The sequence below is a fragment of the Pseudorasbora parva genome, chromosome 5 (genome assembly GCF_024679245.1).
Source record: "Pseudorasbora parva isolate DD20220531a chromosome 5, ASM2467924v1, whole genome shotgun sequence".
Taxonomy (NCBI): domain Eukaryota; kingdom Metazoa; phylum Chordata; class Actinopteri; order Cypriniformes; family Gobionidae; genus Pseudorasbora; species Pseudorasbora parva.
The window spans coordinates 26,450,117-26,475,350 of record NC_090176.1 but is presented as its reverse complement, the minus strand read 5'-3'; the positions used below and the strand labels follow the sequence as shown (position 1 = coordinate 26,475,350).

At 37.3% G+C, this 25,234-nt stretch overlaps 1 protein-coding gene across 1 annotated transcript; it reads left to right on the top strand.

The window, feature by feature from the left end:
- Window positions 1-534: 534 nt before the first annotated feature.
- tbx15 (T-box transcription factor 15) lies at window positions 535-25,234 on the top strand. Its single transcript, XM_067443621.1, has 8 exons — window positions 535-2,773; window positions 6,955-7,162; window positions 10,242-10,343; window positions 12,892-13,063; window positions 16,627-16,794; window positions 17,438-17,502; window positions 18,668-18,765; window positions 21,773-25,234. The coding sequence occupies exons 1-8, from the start codon at window positions 2,572-2,574 to the stop codon at window positions 22,606-22,608; spliced, it is 1,851 nt and encodes a 616-aa protein (XP_067299722.1). The 5' UTR covers window positions 535-2,571; the 3' UTR covers window positions 22,609-25,234.

The window sequence follows — 25,234 nt, the reverse complement described above, 5'->3', positions numbered from 1 at the left end:
GACAACAAAACGTGCCCGACATTTAATAGGTGTTTTCATCATAATCTATGGACAGTGCTAATCGCACTCTTAATTAATTGCATAATTGCAGCGTTCTTGATACCAAGCGATGCGCGGTCATGTGTGTGTTGAGTTAGTAGTGTAGCCTAATGACTCATAATGTGATGCGCATGACGAGAACCCTTTGAGCTGTTTCTGAAAGCCAGGGGGTGAGCCTGTTTACTATAATTAAGCGTTAACAATCATCAAAATATAGGCCTAATGCATTTAATTGGGGGGGGGGGGGGTATTCTGCTGTCAAATTAATTATTAGTAGTCTCTTAAAAATATCATCCCGTGTATTTTGGAAACGTTTCATCCAGCGAAAATAAAGCAGAGTAGCCTGCCTATCTCTAATGAAACTGACCGCAACAATAGCTTCATCTCGCGTGCGCTCTCTCCTAAACAAGTGCTGTGTCCATTTCCTAATAGGTAGCCTGTATAATAATAATAATAATGATAAATAATAATAATAATGGTTTCTTATTGTTTATTTTTGGTGTGACATTTATAACAGGTCTGCGTGTATTTAAACTAGGCTATTTAATCCACATTTTATTTAGTCTAGCAGCATGCACTTATAAATCAGTTAACAGTCAATTTACAATTAATGTGAGTAGATATGGAAAAGGCAAATTTTGAATTAGCTAGTATTCTGAATAACGCATGAAAATAACCATTATCAACGCCATGAAATTACCGTAGCCTATCTTATCAAAGTCCTCAGCCTATTGTTGAAAATACAAAAACGGTTTTGAATAATTTTTAAATTAAAATCGTATAGGCATCTGGGTTAACCTTAAGTAAGATACAGGTTAAATCAGTTGGATCCAGCGCGCTATATGCTTCTGCTAATAATTCAACTTTTTTCCCTCCCCCCTCAAATAAATTCGCAGTTAAATGTCAATGATACTATAGACTACATGTAGTAGCCTATAGTTATCTGCGTAATTTACTATACCGGTAATTAATTAAGTTTATTTAGCCTAGCATTTCTAAATATAGCTAATAATTCCTCCGCCGTCTTAATATGAAATGTAATTTTGTTTGTAGTTTATCTATCTATAAACTAGCCTACTTTATACTAGTTCATTAGCTAATAATTTCTTCTTTAAAATAAATAAATAAGACTATTTGGCTATACATACCGGCTGTAGCATAGAGCTTTAGTTATTAAATTACTTTTTTTAATTTTTCATTTGTTTGTTTTTTACACAAGAAGCATAACATTAGGCTACGTGTTTTGTAACATTAAGGTTAATGCAGCTATATTGTTTTTATTCTTTGTATACTTATCAATAACAGTAGGCCTAGCATAATATTCAAAATTATTATTAGAATATATAATTTTTTTCTGAACAATCCCGTGAACCACGAGAACAATGAAAAGTATATGAAACTTTTGACATCTTTGGTCAGCATTAATTTAGCCAAGCTTGTTATTGTCACGCGCCATAGCCTATTGATCGATTTTTGTTTTTGCTATACGAAGGTCAAAGCTCATTTTGAAGGTGTTGATTCTGTGTGGAACGCACGGTGATGATATTTAATTATGGAGCGCAGGAGAGGAAATCTGTATTCATAAAAAATGAATAGGCCTAAACTTCAAAGGAAATCTATGGGATAATTAAACCAGACCACTGTTCCATTTGGTATTTATCTATCAAGTTTAATATCAATCTTAGGCTAGTTAATAATCGAACTTATAATAAAGTGCATCAACATGCAAACAAGCTTAAATAGACGTGTCACTGACAAAAGAAAAAGATAATTTTATGTTTAATACATTTTAATAATAAGCAACCAAACATGTTAACAGGTCAGATATGTTATTTAATCAACCAGAAAGTTTACGATGCACCACCCGGGCGCTTGACAAAAACTTTAGAAAAATGCTTGTTATAATTTTTTTTATTTACTTTTAGGCTGATTTACTACAAAAAAAATGTATTATTTTCCCGCTAATTAAACAAAAACAAATGTTTTCGGAACAGAAAGTCATTTATCTGCTAAATCGAATGAGGTTAATTCACTATAAGATGGCCATCTCCAAACATCAGCTCTGTTTCTCAGAGTTTCTCCACTAGCCTATACTTATTTCACTCCTCTTCCATTGGACCATATATTTTGGCTCTTTCCCTTCCTGCGTTTCCCATTGGTCGCGCTGGGTTTGACAAACAGTAAGAGGGTTGCCCTTAACGCTTCGAAAAAAGTTTTCCAGAAGTGAATATCAATCAGAGAGGACTCAACGACAGAAAAAGAGACGTAGAGAAGTTGGACGGAGACGCAAAACATCGAGATATATTAACAAACTATCTTCTCTGAAAAGGTATTCAGCTAAAGTCTCTCGTTGGGAATGGGTTCTTTTATTTTTAAGCCTTTAAAGGGCATACATTAGACTTGGTTTTGGATTACCGTCGTCACCGGAGACCTAAATCCACCCGATATAAACATTTTACGCGTGCGGCATTCCTGCGCCTGCCGCCCGTACGGAGTTTCTATTTGTCCTCCGTTGGATTTGCAGTGGGAGAGATGAGTGACAGGAGACGATCCGCTGCCGCGCTGAGTTCACGAGCGCACGCCTTTTCGGTAGAAGCCCTGATCGGGACAAACAAGAAGCGGAAGCTCCGGGGCTGGGAAGAAAAGGAGCTGGAGCTGTCTATGGAGAGCCTCGCGAGCAACGGACAATTGGAAGACGGCGAGGATCCTGCTAATTGTCTGGATATCGATCCGGGTTAGTGAATGGTGACATGGCACACTGAATTGCCATGCACTACGTAAACATCCCATAGCTATAATTTTTGATCGCTTTTACAAATGAACGTTTTGCACTGGACTTTTCAATGTTTCAATGCAGGCCTATGCAGTTGGCCCATCGCTTTAATTGCATTAAGCAATATTTTCGTTATAATAGCTTATGCAACGACAAGCCGTGTTTTATGCGTATACTACTGTTATGCTTCTTTGCAGAAACTAGTTAGCCTAAATATGACTTTTTTTAATGTCAGGGAAATAAAAAAATAAAGACAAATTCATACAACACTGTAAAAATACACAGCTTGCATTATTTTAGAGTACAAATTGCAGTCCAGAACTGTTGTAACTGGATTTTCTCCCCATTAATAAAATGATTGGTATTAATTCAGACTGTAGAAGCAATTGAATGAAAATCAGGCCTAACACTTGTCAAATCGTAGTCTTAAGTTGTATGATGTCAACAGAAGCCTGCATATTATACACATTGATTGGAAACGTGAACGTACAGTTTAAAACTCTGTAGGCTATATGTTAGTTTGTATGCTAACCCGTCTCAAAAGATAAGCGCTCCTGCGTTCACGCGAGCAAGTTCTTAAGCAGCACTTGTACTGTATCACTCTGTGTGTGTGTATGTGTGTGTGTTTCTCGGTTTCATCGCTGTAGTTCAACTGTTGCAACGTTAGTCATCACTTCATTAGTCTCGCTTCAGGAACATTTGCCATTAGGCAGACCATTAGGTTCCACACAACAGGCTGCTGACTGATCTTCTGTAGCCTACATATTCTGATATTGACGCCGGAAAAATGTTCACCACATTTTATTAATGGTGGTGAGCGCAGACAAAAGTTAGTTAGGCTATAGGAAACAAAATAGCAGTTTTATTTTAGAGGACAAAAACAACTGCAACAGGTGAGTAGCGTCGCTAAAATTTAATTTTTTTCTTAAACTAGGGTATCAGAGAGCTTTTTAGTAGCACGTCTAGGTTATTTATAGCCCAGTGAACAAGATTTGACTTGATTTCTATGAATTACGCATTCGGAGCAAAAGGTCACGAAAGGCCTGGATGTGTCCATAACGGATTGTGGGCTATTTAAAAGTGTGTTGTCAATAACGCACAAATAATTAAACAGTTTATTTCATGTAGAATTGCAAACCATTAAGGCAAAACATAGCCTATGGAAATCCCAAAATATGCGTTTCCCAAAAAGTTAATGCATTATAGAGCCTATATGTAGCCCACAGGTTGCATGGTAGCCTAAATATTTTGATTCGGATTAAAATTATATAACATTTAAAGCATTTTCGCTCCAACTTAAAGAAATCATGTTCTTATATAACCAAACAAAGTTCATGATAGAACATATTTGTTGCTGCACGACCAATTGGAATAGGCCTAGTTCAGCTGTGGCATAACGTGGATTTTAATAATAATAATAATAAAACAATTGATTGTTTCATTTTTAATTACGTCTAACAATAATTTCAGTTAGCCTAATCTAAATAACTTACATTGATCGCGAAATTATCTTGCCCACGCGCATGCATACAGATGAATTTCTCATCTGTTCGAGGCTGATGTCCTAAACAGACACGGATGACATGATTCCGTATTTGAGTTTCTACGTTCTTCTACTGATTCAGTGAACTCAAATGGACACATTTCTACGTTTCTGAAACAGTTCCATGAAGATCCCATCTTGATTAAATTACAGAGGCGGAAAAAGACTCAGTTTCTTTTTATGCATTTCAAAATCAAAGTGAAGACGTAGCCTATTTGTGGAGCAGGTCAACAACAAACTTATGTTTTTAATAATTCGTTTTAACTTAAAAATATTTTTAATAAATAATTAACCAATCAGTTTTTTACCCCAATGTATTCTGGCCCCTTTAGTGCTGTTTCCATCTCGGTCACCTTGAAAATTTGGATTTTATGTTTGTTTGTTTTTCTCACTTTAAAAACGTAATTACGATTAGATTTTAGACTTGAGATACTCTCCTAATTAATGCTACTAATGTTACTACTATATTTTCACATTATGTATAGGCGTACTGTATAGGCTTTCTAATCAGCACATCATTGAAAAAGAAATGTGATATTATGAGTTTAACCTTTCACAACCTAAGACAACATTTTGCAATAAATAAATACATTTATGAGATTTTTGCTTTCATTAATTGTACTTCAGATAAAACAAAGACAGGATTTTGTGTCTAATCAACTAAACATAAATAGTAAGAATTACATAATATTTATTATGTAATAATCTGAAATTGTTTGCGCCCTGTTTTTGTGCAATGCTTTAAAAAAATAATCTTAAAATTCTTCAATAAATAGTAGCCTATATTGAATATTGCTAAAGTCTTCCCTTTGCTTTTTGGAGTTTTTCTAAAAGACGTTCGATGTCATTCAAAGCATACCATTCGCTTGCATAATTCCCAGAGAGACAAAGTCAAAATGAAAGACGACAGATGTGTACATTTTAAAGGAGTTTAATCTTTATTTTTTTTTATTACCTCCCTCTTACATGAGGCTGAATGAAGTCCAGCAGAAACAGGTGGTTCTGTTCCTGGTGGATTGGGTTCCTCTGCAATGTCATGCTTAGTTCGCCTCTGTCCCAAGAAAAAACAACAACTACATTTTAAACTAAAGAAGACAAAATTATTTTGTTTATGTGAAAGTATTGTGCTGCGGTTAGACGAATATATGAATGTGCTGTTATTAGTAGCTGGCCATTCAGTAATAGGCTACTAAATTATATTTTTGCATTTGCTTCAGAGACAGTGGCGTGTCCATTCCACTTTTACCTATTTTAATGACCGAGCTCGTCATTAGTTCGAAGTAACCTGATTAAACTCCGGGACAGCTGATTCCAAACATGAAGTTTGGGGTTTCCTCCAAAACATGAAGTTTTGTCAGCAGTGTTATCATGTCCAGGGTAAAGGTGAAGTTTTGTTATCTGTCTTATTTTTAAACTATCTGTTATGTTAGCTTGTGCAGCTGACGCTGGTAGCTAGTCTACAGTTTGTTGTGTTATATTGTACGTGGTTCTGGCAGAGGGTACAAGTCTTGTGGAATGGCTCATTGACAGCAGCTCAGGAACGACAGCACATTGACGGGTTTGGATGGAGTTAAGGGCATGCCTGAGATATCATGAAAGAGACGATAGGGTTCGTTACTGTAATTATGCAGATTGAATCTCTCATGAGGTTGATGAAAATTCTGAATCTCTAACTCGGGCTCTGGGGCTCCGTAACCTCTTACCCGTGGCCTCAGAGGGTTATGTGCACGGGGCGATGGCGGTTTGGCCTGGGCTGCTGGCCAGTCTCTCTGCAGCTCATACGGTTGCACAGCCTCATTTGCATGACATGTACAGCCAACACAATCCACATAATTTCAATAAGCCGTTGTAGGTTGCATAATCACCAGTATAATACATCGATTTCTTGTCAGTGTTCTGTTTTACTTATTCACACTCACATATTGCTTTGCATCAGAGGTCAGGCCTTTAATATCTCTACTTTTACTTTATAATTTCATCACTAACGTAACGTGCGCACACGTTTGGTAACTCTAAAGTGCATGCTTTTTGGTTTGGTAGTTCTAATAATAGAAACCATTTCGTTGTAAACCGCTTTAAATGCTTTGACTACACATAGCTAATTTAGATTTTGCGCAAAATTGACCGATTTTCCTCCAAAACATGTAAACGGCAAAGAACGGGGGCATAAATATCTTGCGATCAAAGAACGCATCATCTATAACTTTTATTTGATCGACAATTTCGTGCCTAAATCTAATTTTTACTCACCAATATTTTATTCGTTTTGTGATTATTATTATTAGGCTATTATTATTATTATTATTATTAGGCTAGTATTATTTATTTACATCAGAAAAACTGGGAAAAATGCTGAGAAATATTCTGCAGCTGAATCAGATTTTTGACTTTATTTTATTTTTTATTTTTCTATAGGATATATATATATATATATTATTTTTTAATTAACATTCATAGGCCGCAACCTAGGATGGTTTGAGTGAATCCAAGTTGTTATCCTTTACTGCAGGTGATGGTTCTACACCTCAATATTGTCAATATGCCTCCCGAGGCCTCCTTCCTGCTGCTGGCGTTTATAATGATTTCATTTGCCCGTTAGATTCGGAGGCCAGCCCGGGCTCTGACGGCGAGGGCCTGGCGGAGAGGACGTCCTGCTCGTTCGGCTCCCCTGCGGACCTGACCCCTGCCGCCTGCGACCCTTCACCCTCAACCTCTATGGAGGAGATTCAGGTGGAGCTACAGTGCGCTGACCTGTGGAAACGCTTCCACGACATTGGTACAGAAATGATCATCACAAAGGCAGGAAGGTATTCCTTTTTATGTAACTTAAATTATCGAATTGATCTATTAGAATTTCAATATTGGACCAGATAGTATGGCAGCTTTTGAATATACCTATTGCAGCATTTGTTTTTATTCAGGTCTATGCAACCAACTTGTAACAAATTAAGCACAATTATGTAGGTTTTGATTGTGTCAGTTTTTTTTTTCTTTTTCTTGTCTGACTCTCAAGGTAAAGGTATATTCAAAAGCTACATTACAATACGATACAAAGGAAACTACTTATATAGCCTACCTTCTCTGTAATTAACATGTTTTCAGATTCTGAATTTAAAGTTTTAAAGTATTAAACTATAAAAACACTCTAATTAAAAGCCTGCAATTCGTGGCATCATTTGGAAAAAATAGCCTAGTTTTGCATAATATTTTATTATTAGTATTTATTTTAAAAATAAGCAATATATAATGATTATTAAAATTCAAATAAAAATCGATGTGGCATTACCAACATGCAACAAGCCATTTTCTTGTGCCAAAGAAAACAATGAAACAAAAAGGTCAAGTTTGTTATCTTTATAAGTTAAATATTTCATTGTGTTTATTTATAATTAATATTTTAATTAATATTTTAATATAATTTAAAGGCCAGTTCCTCATTTTACACTTCAAAAGCAGTTTTGCCTTTTTTTTTTTTTTTTACCTTGATAGATAAGTGAATACTTTTTGTTGTTAAAAAATATACGGTACATTGAGGATGTGTAGGCTACACTCACGTGATTCCAACGTGCAATGAAATTATTTAAATACTTGGATAGGCACAATTTGTCGTTTTTAGGATCATTAAAAAAAGTAGGCTAAACGTCTTGACATAGGCCTATTTTTCAGGTGCTTGCAGAAAGCGAGGAAACTCTAAAATGTGTTAAAACGACAACGATTTTTACAAATATTACATTTAAATTCTAGTCATTTAATTGATTAAAATTCTCTTTTTTATCATCTCGAACATTTGTTATAGGCCAATAGTCCTGCAAGCACTACCCTCTTTTCTTCTTTTTGACCGACGCACGCGCAAATAAGCTCAAGGTAGGCTAAATACCATTGTTTGGCAAATGGATGTGACTGCGCACGGGGAATGAAAACATGAAAACACTGTTTTGGGGCGCTAATGTGTTACACATGGGGGCAGCAGTCGCAAACCACAACCTTTACACGGCGATAGGGCTATTCCACTATTTTACTCAACCCTATTGGCCTACCGGTGGGCGAAACAGCACAAAAACAACTGTTTCTAATTAATATATTTGAAATATGTTTTTCGTTTTCTTGCTCTTTTGGGCATCAATTACAGCCCAAACCGAGCATATAACTTACCCTGCACAGCTCACAGTAAGACCTGTCGCCCCCCTTTTCTTCCCGGGGTGATTATCCGGTATTTCCGTGCAATTTTTACACTTTACGATCAAACCAATGTCTCCATTTATTGATGTAATTCCTTTTTTTAAAAGACAGGGTAAACTTGTACTTAAGTATCATTCCTGACTGCTCTGGAAGGCTGTAAAGTAAAGCTTATTAATAGAACTCTGTTGTGGCTTATAGCACAAGTAGCCTAGGCCTATAGCTAAGAAAAAAATGGACCTCCTCGTTTAACGAGACCATAATGTCAATGACGAATTATTAGACGTCTTATCTGAGTATATATTACTTATTGCTATATATATATATATATATATATATATATATATATATATATATATATATATATATATATATATATATATATATATATATATATATATATATATATATATATATATGTATATATGTATGTATGATTGTGTGTATGTACCATGTGTGTGTACATGAGATCATGTTGATATATATAGGCTATAATTAAAAAATGTAGATCTAAATGATAAAACTAGAATTATAATTTTTTTCTTTAAACTATTAAATATTTCTCACTCAATAACTTTTGATAGGCTATGTTGCTTAGGCTCACTGTTTCCATCATACATTGACATTCTTCTGATTCTTCGCAATGCTGTAATTTCCGAGTTTTTCGTTGGAACAGTAAACAATTTTGTTTGTGCCAGAATCATTTATCAAACAAAGTAACTCCTGTCCAAACTGTTTAACATTTTGGAGCCTACTATAGGCTCCTCGTTTGTATATATTTAGTCAGAAATGGAGCCTGAAATAATAATTCCTCTGATTTGAATGTGTTTAACACGACTTCATGAATAGCCCTGTGTATTTTATGCCCTGCTAATAATAACCCTATAAATTTAGAGGTGTGGGGGGTGGAAGTGAGCGACCAGACACTTTTCTCTCATTATGAACAAAGAGATTTATGACGTTAAAATGAAAAGACAAAGAAGTTGCTTTTGAAGTGTAAAATGAGACATGGTTCCTTTGTTCAATGTAGTTAGTTTGAACTTTTTATAGACATTTCTGTGTTCTTTGATTTGTTATGCTATTTTGTCTACTATTCTTTCTTTTACACATTATTATTTGCTAATGGTCATCAAGACTTAGGAAAAGAAAGATATGAATAATTATAGCTATTTTATTCTATTTTTTTGTTTTGTTTTATGATTTTGTTGGTGTCAGACAGTGGTATATTTCGATATAATAGACATAACATGCTAATCTTTTCACTCATTTAATTAACTGGTTGTCTTATTTAGATTAACTTTGCTTTGTGTAGCCTATATCAGTATTTTTATTCTCAAATGCAAGGCATCACTGTTTATGCAATTGGACTTGTTCAAGAAACACGTGCAATATTATTAATCCGGTGCCGCTTTATATTAGGTTAACATTTAAATTAATCATTTGAGACAATGGACATATTGTGTATATACATGTGTTTACTTTATATATTTTTTAAAAACCTGTATGTTACAGCTATAATACATTTCTGTAATTGCATCAATAATTACACAGCTGACCCTCCCCTTAGACCTTAAACCACCCTTAAATCTCCCTCAATAGCAGCAAAAGTGTTTAAGACAATAAGTACATTGTACTTATTTTTTGAAGTCACTACATAGTAGTTAAGGACACCTAATATAAAGTGTGACCAATTATTATTTTCTATTTCAGGAGAATGTTCCCTGCCATGAGAGTTAAAATCGTCGGCCTGGATCCACATCAGCAATATTACATTGCCATGGACATTGTACCAGTGGACAACAAGAGATACAGGTAAGCACAAAGAGTGTGCTTAGCATGCAGTAAGTAAAGAGGAAAATAATAAATTTGACTGGACATTTGTCTATAAACTGGAAAATTGAACCCTCTTGAAATGGGCTGAGATTCATCTGCAACACTGACAGCCATCCTGACCGAGTTGCCGTATCAGCATTGCAGGTGGTGGTGTAGTGTGTCCCTGTGATTTTGCTCTCACCATGACAACTTTCCATCACACATGCTTACAGACAAGCTTTACTTGAATACAACTAAAGCCTGCATGCATGTACGGCTTGCTGTAGTGCACTTGTCCTTTCCATAATTACATGTGCCATGTTTCATTACAAGTTTGTGAAGTCTTCCCAAAATTCAGTCAGTTTTTATAATAATAATATAATAATGATCAGAATGCAATATGTCAGCTCTCATTGTTTCACAAACACCATAAATCAATACAAGCATCTGATTTATGTTTATGTTCAGTGAAACTATTTGAGTTGTGTTTATGCTTTAGTCCCACACACTGATGTCTGAGAACAGAACTGGAAGCGACTCAAATCAGAATGATGAATAGCGACAAAAGACAGATAAGCCAGATCAAATGTGTTTCCAGATTTTTTCAAGTCTGCTGTTAATACAGTAAGACCCAGTATTTTATTCTATTTGTATATTTAGAAAGGTAATGATTTAAAAAAAAGAAATATTGTGGATGTTAATATGTTAATCGCATTGTGACACATGAGTGGACACAACAATAATCTTTTGGCTCATTTAAACTTAGTTTAATTTAATTATTTAGTGAAAAATAAAACCACAGCCATTCGAGGACTGGCCTTGAAGAGAGCCATTTAGAGCCCCTAAATATCATGGAGGATTTTGGAAGCCAAAAGATCTTGTAAAATTAAATAGGATTTTCTTCCTGGCTGGGGAATTTACCACAAGGCTTTGCAAACGGAGTAAAGAGCTGTCACTGGAATGCCTCATGCGTCTCGAGGGCTCGGGTCTGGAAACGCAGGCTTTATTGGAATTTACTCACTTTGCTTAGGCGCACTGCCCTTTTTTAAGGGACATAGAGTTTATACTAGACTTGTTAAATCTTTCTTTACGTGTTACTTGAATTACTTTGCTCTTTAATGTGGGCATTTTGGTATGGCTTATATTTGAGAGAAGAAATGGGAAAATGCGGAGCAGCCCGGATTTTCGGATCCTTGTTGGAGTCTCTCTCTAGCTAAATTATTCACAAATATCCCAGGTGCACTGGCTGCCTTCGCGTTTCTTCATCTAGGTGTTGGCCTGTTTGTCTCTCATTTATTTTTTCCCTTTGCACAGCTGTCTACTTCAGGTATGCTTGTTATCTTATTTCATATATGCACACTAATACACGCAATAAACGCACACTTGAGAACATGCTCTGTTCCACACTTCAGTGTTTCTTACTCTGTCAGTAAAGTAACCCGATATATAACATGGTCTATTTGCTGTTGTGTTGTGCATATGAGAAAGCACTAGCATATCTTTAACGAACTGCTAGAAAAAATGGTATTGGTATGTGTAGATTAGTTTTTAGCCTTGTCATTTGGTTCCTGTACTTGACCGAAAAGTCCTTACATTAATGATGACGCTTTTTTCACGTCATCTGAATGTATGTAAATGCTTCTGCTGTGTACAGTGTACTGCATGTGTTAAATATGGCTGGACTCTAATGGGCAGTCGCTCCACCATCTGTCCAAAAAGGTGTCACATAAAGTTGGATCTTTATTGATTGTGCTAGTGCCAGATGGCAGATTTATGAAAGATGAAAGAGGGCTAATCAAATTTCCAGTCCTTTTTGGTCTTAGGTTTCCTTTTTCTTTAACACTTTCCCTGCTACATAGAGCATAACCCTAAACAGAACTCCAAACAGGAAATTACAAAAACGCCTGGCACTACATGTGTTTGTGTGCGAAGGACGGACAACGCGTACGTGTTTGTGTTAAAGCACACATGTTTTTGTACAGATATATATATATGCCCTTTATCAATAAAACTTTTGACCCAACAGATTAATGCCCGTGAATGTGCGTGGCGTGCACGTGTGTTCATGTCCGCAGGAGAGAATGTCTGTGGGAGAGAATAAGACACACACAGAGGATGTTTAATGCTGCCAAGCAATAACAAAAAGAGGCCAAATGAGAATTTTGTCCATATTTGAGAACTAGGTGATGACTTTGGCAGAGGCGACGCAGTTAAGCACTTTCAACTGTGCGCATGGCCGGAACTAAAGGCATCCAGCTGCGTCTCAGGCAGTCAGCTGAGGGAATGCCCAAAAACACATGTATATTTTTAATGTTTTCCATTAATTATGGTAATGTTAACATACTTTTACATACCCTTTAGGACCGGTTATTATTTGCATTCTAACACAGGTTAAATTGGACATTATGTTTATCTTGAATTTGTATGGTGCATTTTGAACAATCAAAATTTGGATGTGAGAGCACATGAGTAATTTTTGGTAATATTAACACTGATTCATGGGCCGCTGGAACAGAGTATCATTGAAGTTATGTGCATATTTTTGCAGGTATGTGTATCACAGCTCCAAGTGGATGGTGGCGGGTAACGCAGATTCCCCAGTGCCGCCCAGGGTCTATATCCACCCGGATTCACTGGCTTCAGGAGACACCTGGATGAGACAAGTGGTCAGCTTTGACAAACTCAAACTCACCAACAATGAGCTGGATGATCAAGGCCATGTGAGTGGACATTTGATTACAGTTAATGTAATGATGTCATTATTTATATATTTCATACATACCAACTTTGAGAAGTTTGTGGTCAGTCAGATTTTTAAAAAGAAATGAATACCGGTACTTCTCTCCAGCAAGAAGGCATTAAATTGATCAAATGTGACAGTAAAAACATTTATTAAGACAAGGTTCTCCAATAAATATTTCTTTCTATTTATTGGAGAACCTTGAAAAAATGTGTTCAACAAAAACTTTAGGCATTATTAACTGTCTGTTTTCAACATTGATAATACAAAGAAATGTTTCTTGAGCAGCAAAACATAATATTAGATTTCTGAAGCATCGGTTGACACTAAAGACTGCTGAAAAATTCCATCAGGAATAAATCACATTTGAAAATAATATTTAAATGGAAAACTGTAATTCCAACATTTTATCAAATGAATGTAGCCTTGATGTGAATTATATACTTAAAAATCTTACTGACCCATGCATATGATTACTAATAAAAAAAAGTAAAGGCAACCAATAAATCATAATATCAAATTCAATATCTGCATTAAATGTTTGTGTCCAAGTTAGAAGAGTTTGGCATACACCTGCTTATTCACGTTGCTGTATTCATAACATTCACTAGTTGATGGATAACAACCTTCATTTCCCCCAAAGACATCTGTATATTCTCTCAAGCAAGAAACCATTATTCAGTGTATTCTCTGAAGAACTGGCAAAACTGGAGAAAAAAAAACGATTTGCATGTACTTGACTGATATTCCCCATGCGTCTGTGCTGAACAACAGCCGAATACAAACGAAATGCAAGCGCATGTTATTGTTTGGAAATGTATTCAAGTTGTTTGAAGTATGTCCTCCAGATCTTTGTTTTTTGTGTCCGGTGCGTCTTTTCTCACTGTTCAGGTGTGAATGTGTTGAGCCTGGCTCTGGTCTGTGGCATCGTGCTGAGGGAGTGAGTGCACAGGGATGATTTTATTATCAGACCATCAGATGACACTCACCCCCAGCTCGTTTTGTTAGATTGTCTTGGATATGTATCGTCGCAGTGACAGTGACTTTGAGAAATGAGGTGATGTGTCCAGTTCTATCCAGAATAATGAGATCCACAAGAAAAATGTGCTTGATTTGCTCAGTATGGTTTTAAAGGTTTAGCCCTCATGTTTTGTTTGAATATTTCCTCATGTTTTGGGATTTACTGTGCTTGGGGTCCCAGAGAACCCTGTGTATATATATAAAAACAATATTAGTAATTTGCAACAAGCTTTTATTTTCCAGTTTAATCATTTTAATAAGTCTCTCTTAATGAAAACCCATCTGGCAGATATTATTCAAGTTAAAACCCTATGTTTTACCATAGGTTAACACGGATAGGTGCATGTCAGCATAACATTGTTTTTGCTTGGGTCTTGGGCGCAATTCTTGATTTTTAGTTAATTAAATTTAATTTCAATGCATGCACACAGATTACAAGAGATTACAAGAAATCTCTTTTTGTTGGTCATAGCCAGATGTGCATGTGAAAGCAGATTTCCATCATGCACTGTAGATATAAATAATTCTCACTAATTAATAATTTAATGCTTATTGTATTATTTGTTGCCAGCCCTATTGAGTTATGTGTCATGAGATGTTAGCAAGACACATCTGAAAGTGCAAAAATCAGTAAATCTGAAAGCCTCTTTCTTTAAATATGAAGTCATTGAGTGTCACCATTTTTTTTATTGTATGTTGGATGTGTTGAAAATCCTGTTTTGAAAAATCTGTGTGTGCAATATGTCGCCTTCATAGCTCCATAAAATCAACAGCAAATTTTCACCAACAACAAAGTTAACTCAACATAAAGCAATCTATCTATATCTATTATTTATTTTTCTTGAAGCAGATCAATAATGTTGTTTTGATTAATGTTACCAATTTATGTAGAGTAGCTGATGCATGCATCTGCCCATGACCAGTATAATAGTGGTGTAAAGTCAGAGCACAGAAAGGAAGTATAGAAAAATTGCACATGACAGGCTGCGTATTCCTTACCAAATGATGCAGTGTATCAGTATTTTAGATGCAGGGTTGGTGTGGGTAAAATAGTTTGCCTTAGGCCACGTCTGCAAAGTTCCCTGATCTACTGGCATCTCCTCTGCATATGGGGCTGTTTTGACTCGAGTCACTGATGCTATCACTCGAGTATTCTGACAAATGTAATAACATATGGGTGTTACAACTGCAGCAGGCTGGTGTTTTTTCAGGAAGAGGAGAGGGGACTTTTCTTATACCACAACCTCGTAAAAAGAGACTTTATTTTTTGTTCGCCTGGAGGGTGAGCGAGGGCCGGAATTGAAGTTAACCCTGGAACGTCCTGTGTGGGACCTTGCCGCCATGAAATATATGAACCTCAAGTTCCTCCCCTAGACCAAAAAGTTTAATCGCAAAAAGGATTGAAATATTACTGGTGTAGAATATATGTCCGGTAACACTTTTATAATTAACTAACTATTATCTATGATTTTGCCTCAATAAACTCCTAATTACTGTTTATTAATAGTTAGAAAGGTAGTTGTATTGGGTAGAATTAAGGGATGTAGAAAATGGTCATGTAGAATAATGCATTAAACTGTGGTATATATACACATACAGTTTGTGTGTGTGTGTGTGCTTGTTTATATTACATTGTGGGGATCGACGGGCGGTCCCCACAATGTAAATGGATTCATAAACATACTAAGTGAGTTTTTTTTTTGAAAATGTAAAAATGCAGAACGTTTCCTGTGATGGATATGTTTATGGGCAGGGTGTACAGTGTAACACCCTGCAGTGTTACATACACATACATTGTAAAATCCATCACTCCTATGGAATGTCCCCACAATTCATAAAAGCACAACATTTGTGTGTCTGTGTGTGAATATGTACATACGCAACTTTTGAAACTTTAGTTGTCATTCGGATCAGCACAGTGTAATGTTGACAACTCGCATCATTTCATTTTTGTGCTCTGATATCACCTGTAAATTCCTTTTTGGTCCCACACAATGTTCTCAATCCTGAATATCTCCAATCTGTGGAATTACAGCAGTGTGGCTTTGAACACTTCCTAAGCAGTCGGTTTTCATTGAGCTGGTGTTGTCTGGCCTTGGGCAGCACAGGGCTGTGCGTTTGGATTGGATAGAACCGGGGGGAGCTGGAATATTAAATTTACTGTCATCAAGCTGTTTTGCAAAGGCCCCTCTTCTCTTGCCTGACCTCCTCGGTTGCGGTGGACCCAGGAGACTCACACTGACACTGGGAGTAATTAGAAACAGACGAAGGGCCGGAGGGAAGGCTACAGCCTCCATGCTCTGACGCCAACACATCGGTGTGTGAGATACTCGCCCTCGAGCTGGCCTGATTCATATCTCATCAACATGTGTACACACTGTGATACAGCATGTTCTCATATCAGTCCAAGCTGCTTTGATATTCACAGCCTCATTATGCCACAGACATTTAATCCGTACAGCCGTGTAAGTGTGCTCTTGTGGGTGTGGCAGAGAAGTTGATGAAATACCTCTTTATTTCTAGATCATCCTGCACTCGATGCACAAGTATCAGCCCCGTGTCCACGTGATCCGGAAAGACTTCAGCAGCGAGCTTTCTCCAACCAAACCTGTTCCTACAGGGGAAGGAGTAAAGACGTTCAGCTTCCCAGAGACCGTCTTCACTACGGTCACAGCCTACCAGAACCAACAGGTCCATTACTGACTGTCAGTGTACAGCACCACTGTGACTATGCAACTCATAGTTCAGGTCTTAATAGGCATAATACAACTTGACAACTAGAGATGTGTTTAAATAAAAATTCTAGCCATTCATTATTTTCATGTTATGTTCGATATTAAAATTCTATGCCGTCTTGTCTAAATGACAAATACTAAAAACTAAAATCAATTAGTTTATATCATACAAATGAATTTAGGCATCAAACAATTTTTAGTATGATAAATGGAAATTCACTTTGAGGTTGGCTAAAGATTATGTTAACATTAAATATTTAAATATTAGTATTTTAAAAGATTAATCTTAAGTGAGTGTTAATATATATAAAATATTATATATAAAATATTTCAAAAATATTCTCTAATTTGCCCAGTAACCAAGATAGTGCTAATATTGTGCATCCCAAAATAAAACCATATTACACATCAGTTTCAAAACCGAAACATTGAAGAAAAAAAATTGTTACGTTTATTATTATTATTATTATTATTATTATTATTATTATTAGTAGTAGTAGTAGTAGTAGTAGCAGTATTATAATGTATATGTGTTTAAAGTGTCTAAATGTAAAAATATTATTAAATGAGTCTGTTTTGGACTTCTTCTCTTATAACAGATTACCCGTCTAAAGATCGACCGCAACCCATTTGCCAAAGGATTCCGGGACTCAGGGAGAAACAGGTAGGATTTTCAGGAAATCTTACCCTTGCTCCGTATTGTCCATGCTGTGTGTGCAAAAACACGCATATCTCGCCATTGGCCTTTCATATGGATATGAACCCTAGGAGATCCCTCCTAATCCCACGTCCTGCTACATTAAAATCACCCCCTCGTTCAGCTGCCAAGAAAACCTGGTCGATCTGTGATAAAGCGATCTGATTGAGGGCAGGGGAAAGAAAAATGCCTCTCTTTCCTTTTTCTCGCTTTTTTTAACTCCCTTCCCTCAATCTCGCCCAACCTTTCACTCGCCTTTCTTTCCCTCTCGCTGTACTTCCATGCACTTCACCGCTCTGTCTCTATAAGATGCGAGTCAGAATACTGCGAGAAAGTCTGAGACAGGCCCTCAGCACATGAAAGCACACTTCCATCTGGAGAGTATTATCGCCACAGATATTTGAGACATCTTTTTTCATTTTTCAAACAATAGACCGCCTGATTTATGAACTAGCGTTAGATTTTCATTGCAGAAAAATAGAGATGAAAAGATTATTCAGGAGTAAGATAATATACATAGAAAACGCTCTTGCCCTCACAATAAAAAATATTTTTTTTGGTATACAACACAAAAAGTTGATCTGTCACAAAGTAACCACCGTTTCATTTGTACTGAATCCTTATCATCCATGGTTTACAAACCGCAGATTTAATTGTAATGTTAGCTTTTGATGTTCGATGGAATCAGTTATGCCGAACCAAGATATAAATCAATATTTTAAGGTAAATCACAACTTGTAATGTAAATTATTATTTGTGATATTAATGGGAAAGATCTGTCATTTGGTGAGCAGTATTTGTATTGCTCGAGTCATTAGAGCGTCTCACTAACAAGCAGAAAGAAGTAGAGAATTACTGCCTGTTAAGCTGCACGGCGAGGGCCGATGCAGCGAGCGCTGCAAAGAGGAGTAAATCACACAGGAAGGGGACCCATGTACAGAGCAGAGATGAAACATCACCAAGATTTATGTGCACAGTAAAAACCTGCTCTTTTTACAGGCTCTAGTTTCCTAAAACGCCCCCTCTCTTCTTCTCCCTTTTTTCTCATGTGCATAATCTGACTGTCTCACCTGTTTTCTCTGCCATTTCACGTCTCTTCTTCCGGCTTTCTCTGTCACTATCCCTTGTGCAGGACTGGGTTGGAGGCAATAATGGAGACATATGCTTTCTGGAGACCTCCAGTGAGGACGCTGACGTTTGAGGACTTCACGAACATGCAGAAACAGCAAGGTATGTGCATGGTCCCTGTGACTGGAGACATTTATAACATGCCTACTTTAATAACAGGGGCTTTGGATTTCAAAATATTGCTTCATAAATAATTTTTTTAAGCAACTGTGTGGCCGCAATAATCACATACCATAGAGGATTTATGAATGACTCTAAGCTTGTAGGGAACTCAGCAATGGGTGGGGCGAGTTGGACAATCTTGGGTTTTTGTGTCCAAGAGTGAGGTTGTCTATTTGCCTGTTCGACAGATCAAATGCTATTTCACTTCCACAGCCCCTTAAAAGAACAGTTCCCCCTAAAACCATATTATAACTTTATAATCAAAAGAGGCCAAAATGTATAAAGTATAAAAATAAAATAAAAAATATTCAAAATGTAACATTCATTACTGAATTCAGTATTCACTAATGTAGTGATTTATAAATAAAATAATTATCAATCTTTTTCAGTCTGTTAACTAATCGAACTGATTCAGTTCTCTAGTTCAATTCGAGAAGCTGGCTATAGCGCGCTATTTGAGCAGCGTAAACACAAATTAATAATAGAATTAAAATAAATATCTGATCGTCCTCCATAACGCGGTCGCTATTTACATCTCATATCGTCTGCGTTACCGATGTAATGACTGACGCATCTGTATCACATTCCAAAGAGGTTCGTTATCAACCTCACACAGTGGAAAATGAAACCATATCCGTAGCGGCTGGCTGGGAATGGAATGATTAAGCAATGAGAACGGTGGAAAAGCACTAAAGCAGTTATTGGTTCAATGATCCAGTATCCAGTATCATTTATAAATGTTCAGTGAATAACAACATACATTTCAGTCTGTTTCTCACACAGAGCTATATGACTCCAGAAGACTTAGCGCACAAGGTGCTTAGGCCTCTTTTAAAATACTTTTAAGGTACTTTTGTGTTCATTTTGAAGCTTGAAATGTCATGAGGGCGAATTAATGGTGACAGATTGAATTATTTACTTTTATAAAGTAAAAGTCTTCCTGTGAATTTTGCTGTTACAGGTGTCTGATTGCTAAAATCATCTATTTAGCTAAGTCTCTTACTCATAGCTAGTTACGGCCCAGATGATCAAATGTTGATGTAACTATTTCTCTCTCTCGTCATAAGGTCAGAGTAATGTGAGCATGGTATTTTGTCTGAGTAGACATCTGTTTGTCATCACAAACTTCTCGAAACAGATTAAATGTTAATTAAAGTTCTTGCACGGCTGACAAAACGCCGTGTTCTCTCCCTCCACCCCCACCCCTCCAGCCCAAACCAATTGCCCTCAAGAAGTAGATGCAGATCCATTTGAGTAATTAGTTTTTCTCTCTCACCCCAGCCTGACAACAGGGGAAAAACATGACATCACCACAACGTCTCCTTTCCCCTTAGCCAACAGAACAGAACCACGTCGAGTGAACCAGAACTCGACTCAGCTGTATTATCGAACGCATATGGAGCTGGCCCAAGCCTCAGCCAAGAGAGTTCTGAATTATTTAGTTTCTTTCCCGAGCCATAGACCAGACTACATTTTTAAAACAACAAACTGAGTGCTGGCCAATTTCTCATTAATAAAGAAATATGTGGTAGATATCCCACCGCTATCATTCTGTTCCATGTGTTTGACTTATTCACTGTGCATGTGCCAGTAAATTTTTCCCCCCTCTATGAACATATGCCCAAATGCTGCATGTCATACTGAGAGAAAAAGGCCAGTGTTCTGTTGACCAGACATTCATATTCTTAAACTCAAGCCACATTTGAATTCAACATTTGTCACAGTATCTCTGAGATGGTTTCAGCTGACAAGACATGTAATGGGATTTTCACACTGCGCCTAACCTCTGGTTATCGTCTCTTTAAACCTCGCTTTTAACCCCATTGTCTCGCACTGTGTGCATTTCAGTGCCGGATGTAGTGTGAAACGATGCTGTCTCATAACGTAATGGCCAGTTGTATAGTTAGCAACAAACAATCAATCATAATCTGAACAGTGCTTGCTGTTCACAGAAACTTTTACACGCCGCATTTTGTTTCAGTGTTTGAGGGAAAAATCTAAACGTCAGTGACGGAAAATGTGTTTGTTGGAAGAAATAGTGCGTTTGTGTATTGTTATACTCATGGTCTGAACATTTTATTGAGGTCAAGCTGAATGGTACAATCAGGCATATATGAGCCCAACTGATGTGCAAGAGCGAGACAAGCCATTATTTAAACAGGCTGCATGCTGTGTTCGTCCAATCAATCATACTGACAACGTAAATCTGCAAAGAAAGTTAATTCTCGTTCTGTCAGTTCAGTTTTTAACTATAAAAAGCCCAGATTTTATTTTTTACTACAATTTTAACTATAAACCCTAAAGAGATTGTTCACCTAAAAATGAAAGCTAATCTTTGTTATTATTTACTCACCCTCATGTTGTTCCAAATCTGTATGAATTTCTTTATTCTGTGGAGCGCAAAAGAAGATATTTTAAAGAACTGTTTTTTTCCATACAATGAAAGTCAGTGTGATCCACAACACCCCACTGGCTTTCATTGTATGGACAAAAAACACTGACATTTCAAAATATTTTATGTTCCACAGAATAAAGAATGTCATATTTGGAATGACATGAGGGTGAGTAAATAATGAATATATCCCAATAAAAAATCTTAGCAAATTTTAAAGAATGAAGATTTTTGTTATGCAGAATAGCACTGTGGAGATGAACGCTCCATTATGGGTTAATTTGTGGCACTTGTTGCCAGGTTTGAACAGGCATCTCTTGTAACCAGATGAAATGCCCTCCCTAAAGAGCCACAGTGACTGCTCGTGGTCCATGGGATGAAATAAGAGATACGCTCCCAGTGTGATTGTTGGACAGTGCCTGTGTTTTCAGAGCTGGCTCTGTCTCACCATTCTTCTCTTGAGTGTGCAGTTATTCTTCATGCGTAGGAACGTGTATCCACAGTGTGTCTTTGGGGTTTGGATGTTTCTGAATGTTTGCTGACTGTGTTTTTCAGGAGGGAGCACTGGCACCTCTCCCACTACCTCCAGCACTGGCACTCCATCACCCTCTGGTGCGACACACCTTCTCTCTCCTTCCTGTTCCCCTCCTACTTTCCATCTGGCACCCAACACCTTCAATGTAGGCTGCAGGGAGAGCCAGCTGTGTAACCTGGGCTTGTCCGAGTACCCCGCATGTGCCAGGAGCAACATGGCCGCCCTGCAGGGCTACGGAGGACTGGCCGACGGCTCCTACGGCCGCCTCCAGACCCCAGGAGGCGCTGTAACCTCCGCCCAGGCCTCCGATTCCTTCTTGCCTCAGAGGACTTCCTCTCTCATCGCTGCAGGAATGCAGGGAGGGGCTCACGCCTCATTGGCTGCTGGTAACGGCAGCGGCGGCAGCGGCGGGGGTAAGATGGATGCGTATGGAAGTCAGCTGGCCTCTTTTCCCACATCCCAGCTACAGTACGTCATGCAGGCAGGAGCGAGCTCCGCCTCTGGGTCATCAGCTTCATCTGGCTCATCCCCGTCCTCAGCGCATATGTTCTCTGGTAGCCATCATCACGTGCAGCAGGGCACATACAACGCCTTTTCCCTTCACAATCCCTACAACCTGTACGGATACAACTTCCCGGCATCACCGCGCCTGGCTGCCAGCCCAGAGAAGCCTCAGGGTGGCTTACTGTGCTCTTCCTCCTCCGCCGGAGCATTTGCTGAACGCCAATACCTGTCCAACAGCGGCATGGACAGTATGCACATGATTGGCAATCCCGCCAGCAGCCAACAGGGGGCCGGCAGCTGTGACGGCCGCCAATATGGCTCCTCTTCACAGATGTCCATGCACATGGTTTGAGGCGCTTGGAAAAAGTAAAATAAACCAAAAACAGATAAAAACACTAGCAGCTGCTGCAGTTTTTTGCTCAGCTTTACAGGGTTTTCAGAGTTTTATTATTTGAAATGTCTGATGCATTGGCATGAGCATTTGCCATCGTGACATGGTGACACCAGCCATTCAATGTGGAATCGCCATCTCATTGCCTTATAACTCATCAGACTAAAAATGGAGTTTAAGTGTTATTTGTGTTCATCTTTTACATAATATGCCATCAAAGCAAATGGATATATGAGCTAAAAAGGACTCTTCAACTGTTGTTGTTGCTGACCTGCCAACCTCAACGATATGCAAAACTGAACTAGTTCAAATGAGGTCTGATTTTTAAGAAGATGGATTCTGGTGAGGATTCATATTTGGTGCAATAATAACAGCAATAATGGCCCCGTAACTGTCCAACATGAATAGAGACATCAGCCAGAACACAACATATCCTCAAAACTGTGACGAATAAATGTTGTCAGTATTTTTGTTGTTGATAATAGAGGTTGCGATACAATGTTGGACACTGACTGACTCTCTCAGGATGGCAAAGTTAAATCCTCCTGTCATAACAGGGTCATGTGTGTTTCTGACAATCTGTTATTGAAATGCTGAACCTTTGCCTATTGGTTTGGAAATGGCTTAACCGTATCCTGAGTGGAACATAAACATTATAAACAATAGTGAATGCACGTAAAGCACATAGGTTTTAAATTGTTGTGTGGATAAAAACCATAGGAAGACAAGGTAATTAAGTATATGCTTTGGAGTGTTTGTAAATGAATATATTTAAATGCTAAGCAGTTATATGGCCAGTGTATGTTGAATTAAAAACAGTGTGGGAGGAATGAACAAATGTTGTTTTAGGCTTTTAAGACTGTAAATACAAGTGCCAAGCACATAAAGCTCATTAAATAAACATTATAAGTCCTCTTTATGTTTCTTGACAAAAAAATCCAGCATGGTTTGTTGCTTTTGGTTGTGGTTTTGAAATTATATCATGCATGCAGTATATGATGGATCTTAAATCAGAAATCCCCACAGATCAAAATATGGACCTACACAAGTGAATATTTATATATCGGAATAGCTTAATAAATTAAATACAGTATTTGTTAATCCATAAACATAATGTAATACAGAAAGCAGACAGATCTTAATAAGGTTCTCATCCTCACAATCTGAAAACCATTACTAGTCCTACAAAAAAGAAGTTGTTTTTACTAATCAAATGCAAATCTATCTCATGCCCTCTTATTTTCCCCTTTATTATTATCATGGGCTTAAGATAAAGAGGAACTGAAAATGATTATTTGAAAGTCAATATGTGTAAAAAAGAAAAGTGTAAAAACAAAAGGATTTACCCTGCTGTTCTCTTTGATATAAAGAAGAAAGAGAAGACCATGTGGCTCAGATTCATCCTTTTCACTGTGGTGATGCATATAAATATGCCACCTGTTTAAAGAGATCGAATGGGGGCGAGTGGGGAGAGCGGAATATGTTAGACGCTGGATGTGGGTAATTTTGACATTTCTGGTTTTAATATATCTGCTCTTAATACGTTTACAGTATTTATGATCTCTTCTCTCATGTCTGGGTATTGGTCCTCATTATCCCGGCACAGGCTTCATTGATTTAAAAGCACAATCAGCATCCATTACATGGATGTCTTCAGAAGTGAGTAATTTTTTTTCTTCTATTCTCTCTGTTCCTCTTTATTTTTCTTCTTTCTCCGATCACATCCCATCATGTGCTCCGTTCCAGCCATGAAATATCATATCTGAATCATCATCATCAGAAAGTAAACGGGGTAGAAGACCGTGGAGACATCTCTCTGTATTAGAAACACCTGTTTTCCAAGTGCAGCTCTTGTAATGACTGGATATGTAATCGAAGAGTGCATGATTTCATAATTTGGCACATCTCCATTTGTCTGGACATTATTTCCAATAATTATGCACATTTATTTGTCTTGTACTTAGAAACAAAGTTGCAAATCTGCCCGTCCTCTGTAAAAGTGAACCGTGGCCTCTCACACCCAGAATGGGCAGGTACATTTAGGGAATCTAAATGTAGAAGTGTAAAGGGAAAATAATATAGAGAGAATACTAGAAATACTGTTTCATTTATTATTTACCCCTACCCCCTGCACCAAAAAACCTAAACAAACTCTACAAAAACACATTGCCATGTTACAACAAAGATCTACAAGAATTGCTTATATTCCCTTTCTTTTAACAGATTTTAACTTAAACTTTCACATAATTTAAGAGGGCTATTTAACAATTCATTTTAGCAAGATATTTTGACTTTTGAACAAATTTATGCCATTCAATCAGCCTGATAAAAATGACTACCAGTGCAGACAATTCAGTCCTGAAAGGGTTAAAAAGGTTGATAAAAACAAAGATGTTTAATTGGGAAATCGGAAATATAACAATGCACAGCTTGAAGTATGGACATGTAAGATAAGATTTCTGGTAAACTATTGCCCTCTTGTGTTTCTTTTCCACATGATTCTACCAGCACTAGGCCTAAACTTCTTATTTGAATAAATAACTCTAAGTTTCTCTGTGTATGTTAAGGCACATCAGAATGAATAAAC